Source organism: Scylla paramamosain, chromosome 6 (genome assembly GCF_035594125.1).
Source record: "Scylla paramamosain isolate STU-SP2022 chromosome 6, ASM3559412v1, whole genome shotgun sequence".
Taxonomy (NCBI): Eukaryota; Metazoa; Arthropoda; class Malacostraca; order Decapoda; family Portunidae; genus Scylla; species Scylla paramamosain.
The window spans coordinates 13,839,697-13,844,996 of record NC_087156.1 but is presented as its reverse complement, the minus strand read 5'-3'; the positions used below and the strand labels follow the sequence as shown (position 1 = coordinate 13,844,996).

The following is a 5,300-nucleotide window of genomic DNA, read 5'->3' as shown; positions in this document are numbered from 1 at the left end:
CTGGGCACTCTGCCCCCACTGCAGCATCAACACTAACTCTGCACTCCTCTTGCGGTGGTCCTGCCTCAATGTAATCGACTCCAGGAGTCATAGAACCTGCAGGTGCCCGACGTCAGTGTGCTCACCTTGCTTTTGGGGGAGTATCAACAGCCTCCACATCCGGGGCAGAGTCTACAGATGGGTACTGCATCCAACTCTCCCACCTGCCAGGTTGTTCCCTTATAGGATAATAAATCCCAGGGCTGTATAGCAAGGGAGAGGAGAGAGGGAATGAAATGTTATTTGAGGCAACTTGCAAGCGAGACGGCGAGGGACGCACTGGCATGCTGCAGGCAGCCAAACGGAGCCCCGCAGTGCCTCCTGACACCGTTCCTCACTCGCCTCCCTTCTGTCTAAGAGGTAAAATGCCTTGAATTTAAAGTTGTAAAAGTGATATATATATATATATATATATATATATATATATATATATATATATATATATATATATATATATATATATATATGTGTGTGTGTGTGTGTGTGTGTGTGTGTGTTAGGGAAGACAGTAGTGGCGACTCGTGGTAAAAAATTTTGGGCGGCTGCATAATAATTTAAATTACAATACTAATGGGGCCGTGCTGTAGGCAGTTTTATTTGAATCACAAAAAGTTACGTTTTGTACTTCATAGGCTCATAATTTAAAATTTGTTACCAAAGCTATGGGGGAACATTTATTAAGTAGAATATGTAGTATTGAAGTACCCAGGACACTGAAACTAACCTGCTCAAACTGGCTAGTATTCACAAATCACGAACGTAATGCACTATTTGTTAAATTAACACAGAAAACGGATAATATTCTCTTCTTATGATGCTACGCAGGGCTGAACTGACTCAAACACTACTACAGCCCGGCTGGCTGATCCTGGGCACCCGGGCAGGTTGACGCTGCACCAATCGTGGAAGAAGTGTTTTACTCTGGAATTAATTTATCAAATCTGCCAGTATTCTGTGTTAGAAAATAGTAGAAAAAAACAAAAAAAATACTGAATGGGATATAAAAGTTTAATATTATTTATTTGTATAAAATGAGTTATATGAATAAATCACTCATATTCCTGGCAGGGCTGAAACAGGGAGGTCTGCAGCCCACCAGCCTTTACAAACCAGCCGCCCCTGGAAGACAGTGACAATAACTTTAAGTGAAGTGGAGTGTGATAAGATAATTATAAGTGAAATAATGATGTGTATGTGTTGGCATCCCTCGCGGTGGCAGACAAAGCAACGCCGTGCCGTGTAACGCCACTCCCCACTTACACCCCCATCTGTCTTACAGGATGTAATGTTTTTGATGAGTGCATTTCTCTGGGCCATGTTAAAGGGTAGTGTTAGGGGAAATAACACCTTTTAAAAGGCCAGTGTGGATTTGGTGGTCAAGTGTGATTAGGGCAGTAAATGTCTGGGACCTGATTCGTCTGCCATTAAGGTATGTAAGATGGCGGATGCTGAGCTGTAAGTGATAGCCATTCAGTAGACCCTACCACTTACCTGTGGCATTGGGAAAGGGGGGCGGGGGAACGGGAAGATTTCCCATATAACTATGAGATCGTGGTATCAGATGTAGATTGTGAATGACGGTCTGTGGACCACCTCACCGTTTCTTTTGGCTGGAGAGGGAAATAATAAAAATTTGGAGTTTTAGCAGGCAGGATTGTTTACCATTTAGGTGAGTGTGTGGAGGAATTTTGGATATTAAGCTTTCTCTGTTCTTATTCCCTTAAGTTCATGTGAATTAAATTGTGAATTAATTATGGTGAAATAGTAACGATAAATTTTGTTTGTTTTGTGAAAAGATGAGATGTCATTCTTCCTCCCTGTTGCACCCACTCCTTTTGTTAAAAAAAAAAAAAAAAAAAAAAAAACAACGCTTATAAGTTCATTACTCCGAAGATACATCAGTGCCTGTAAATAAAATAGGGGTAACGCTACCAGATATTTATTTTTAATGCTCAGACATACTATAAGTATGTAAAAGTAAAGAATTCAAGACAAAGTAAAGAAATATCATTTTAGAACCTGTTCTATATCTATTAAGTAAAGAGTTAAAAGGTAAAGACAAATAAAGTAAAAGTTAATGAAAAAAAAAAAAAAAACTAACTCAAACTAAATTGCCACAGACCCCAGCACCACACAAGCTCGCTAGCAATCCATTTCTCAAACGTCTCATGACAGCGAGCACACTCAAGGTAAGTCAATGGGCCTTTTTCTTCCCTCTACGGAACTGTAGCCTATAAGCCTCAAGCCGTAGCTCATAGGCTTTCAGAATGCCGGCCTGAAACTCGTTATAATCTTCCAAATCTTCCACTGACATCCTATCATAAACCTCGAGAGCCTTGCCGTTCAACATATTAGCAACAAGGCCAACCCATCTCTCCTGAGGTCTGTCAAACTCTGAGACCTTCTCAGATCTCCTGTTACTTTCTTCTCATCAAACTCCGATATTAACTTCAAACTTCTCACAATCTGGCTGTGTCCTCTCTCACTCCTCCTCCCATCAAACCATGAGGTGAATTAACTTCAAACCGAGTCTTCTCCAACTCAAATATTCTGTTCTTCTCAGCCTCTTCCTTCTCTTTCTTGGCCTCAAGTATTTTCATTTCTTTCTCATAGATTCTCACCTTCTCCTCGGCCTCAATCAACCTCATTTCCTTCTCTCTTTTGTTCTCAAGCCTCTTGGCTTCCCTCTCGTCCTCAAGCCTCTTGGCTTCCCTCTCGGCCTCAAGCCTCTTGGCTTCTCTCTCAGCCTCAAGCCTCTCGGCTTCAAACCTCTTGGCTTCTCTAATCCCCTCAGCCTTCAGTCTCCTTTCCTCTGCTTCGGCTTCCAACTGAAACCTTCTCAATTCTCTCTTCTTCTCGGCTTCCAGATCCATTACCCTCATCTTCAACTTAAATCTCATCTCCTCAGACATTCCTTCCATCTGGGAGAATCCACCAAGACTATTTGTAGAGCTTGCATGTCCTTAGACAATATTTGTTGGGCCATGTGTCCTCACACCAAACGGGGTCAGATCTACACTGCCACTCCCAGCAGATGCAAAGGGTTTGGGTTGCGAGCCATCCCTGCTACCAGCCTTCCTATCAATGGCGTAAGCTGAGTACAGGCACACAAAGGACAACTAAACAAACGACAAATAACTGTCTCCCCCATGTGGTTATGAAGCTTCCAGCAATCCTGATGAGGTCGCCAATTTCTGTTATGACCACAGATGCTGCCCCTTTCACAGCAGCCACTATCTGGCTCTCTACTGCATAAGCTAGTGCGGGGCCCACATATGCATTTACAGGGTCCAACTCATCTCCTGTAACAATTAACAAATGCGATATCGCCACCCTATTTCACCCACCAATAGGGAAGGGATTATTGCAGTGGCCAAATAACTGCACCTTGTTGAGAAAGAATCGCAAACCACGTTCTAGGAGACAGGGACAAAGGACAAGGGACAAACAACTATGAGGATTATAATACTGTATGAGCTACTACCCTCTCAAGACAAAATCATCCACACTCACAGAATATTATCTCCTTGTGCTGACCAATACCATTTACAGCCTCCCCAGGCTGGGCCAATACCACCTTGACACAGCAAGGCAAGAGAAGTGAGTAGACTTTTACTGTACAGCAGATAAACTGTTATGCTCTGGGTTCAAGGCTCTCAACAGAACTCTGAAACCCAGTAACATTTGACTGTACAAAAGATGAAAAATCCAAATACAAGACAACAGACAGGGACTCGTTGTCACCACAAGGTAACTGGCACTCCACACTTAGTCAAACCCTTGTGACTGGTGTATTACCTATTTAAATTGACAGGGGTGAGACTGTCTTGTCTTCCCCGTGTGCTAACAAAAGCGCGACTGAACAAAGGAGTGGCCCCTCCCATGTGGTTCCGAGAAAGGAGATGCATGCAGACATGCTTATATGAAAGGGGAGGGGGAATTGGTGGCAGGAGAAGGGATGAGGGGGAGGCGGGTTGGCACACAGCTCTCCACCTTGCTCTTACTTACTATGAGCGGCAAGCTATAAAGACTATTATCTTTCAAAAATCGTTGTGAACAACTTGCAAAGGCTGGGTAGATTATGACTACTCTACTGGCAAAAAAACTCTTCAACTAAATGGTATGTGTGACTTAGCATGGAGGAAGAACAGAGAATGAGGAAATTCAATTATGGAAGTGGAGTAACTATATGCTTGAAGTTTTTAAAATAAACAAGTGGGAGATGGACAGATACTTATCGTGCCTCAGGCATCTGCTTCACTCATCTCGCTTCCCCTTTCTTCTTCACTCTACACTACACTCTATATAACACAAGCAAGAAGGGAATGTTTGAATCTGGAGAAATGGACGCTCTTCTATCATGGCCATCTTTTTAAGGGTCACTCTTGAGGGGAGAAGACATCAGAGAAATAGATAGATGCATGACAGGATACCAAGAATAGGAAGAAGTGAGATGGGAATGGGAGGAGAAGGATTGGATGAGGTGAAAGAGTTTCAGTATCTGAAGACAGCTGTATTTAAACATGGAGAGAGAGAGAGAGAGAGAGAGAGAGAGAGAGAGAGAGAGAGAGAGAGAGAGAGAGAGAGAGAGAGAGAGAGAGAGAGAGAGAGAGATGGTGATTCTGGGGCAAGTATTGTCCCGTTAATTCCAGCAAGTTAGCAGTAGATCACACACACACACACACGCGCGCGCGCACATCATATATATATATATATATATATATATATATATATATATATATATATATATATATATATATATATATATATATATATAATATCGTTTAAGTTTTATTTCTTTCTAACTTACCTGAAATACGAAATGCAAGCAAGCTAAAATCATTACCCTAAATAAATCATTGACATTGTAGGAAACACTTTTTTTTTTACTTCGCACAGGGTCCTCAGAGGTACAAGGTCCCCTTCCTTCACCTCACTGGTGAACTGATTTTTCTCACACGTGTGAACCAAACTAATTTTTCTTGTATTGACGATGATTTATTATTCAACGGAAAATTAATCGTTATTTCGGAAATTTTGAAACCAAAATTTGGTCCGGTCTGTAAAAGACAGGGGGAGCTTACTGGAGGGGAGGGTGGCTATCTGGTTCCACCAGGGACATAGGGTCGGGATCGGGCAGCAAGTCCCGCTCCTTCTTTGCTCCTGTGGTGTTCTCTACGCCAAGGACACGGAGGCAAACACAAACCACAGTTTTGGGTTTATTGTTGGTGTACAGCAATACCCGGGCGAGCGGCCACGGG

The 5,300-nt window shown here is 42.5% G+C and overlaps 1 protein-coding gene across 1 annotated transcript; it reads right to left on the bottom strand.

Annotated features, from left to right (window-relative positions):
* Positions 1–2,498: 2,498 nt before the first annotated feature.
* Positions 2,499–2,960, bottom strand: LOC135101035 (uncharacterized abhydrolase domain-containing protein DDB_G0269086-like). The gene has a single exon (XM_064004609.1). The coding sequence runs from the start codon at positions 2,958–2,960 to the stop codon at positions 2,499–2,501; it is 462 nt and encodes a 153-aa protein (XP_063860679.1).
* Positions 2,961–5,300: the final 2,340 nt, after the last annotated feature.

Excerpts from the sequence above, each read along its gene's own strand:
- LOC135101035 (XM_064004609.1), bottom strand. The coding sequence starts at position 2,960 with ATGGAAGGAATGTCTGAGGAGATGAGATTTAAGTTGAAGATGAGGGTA.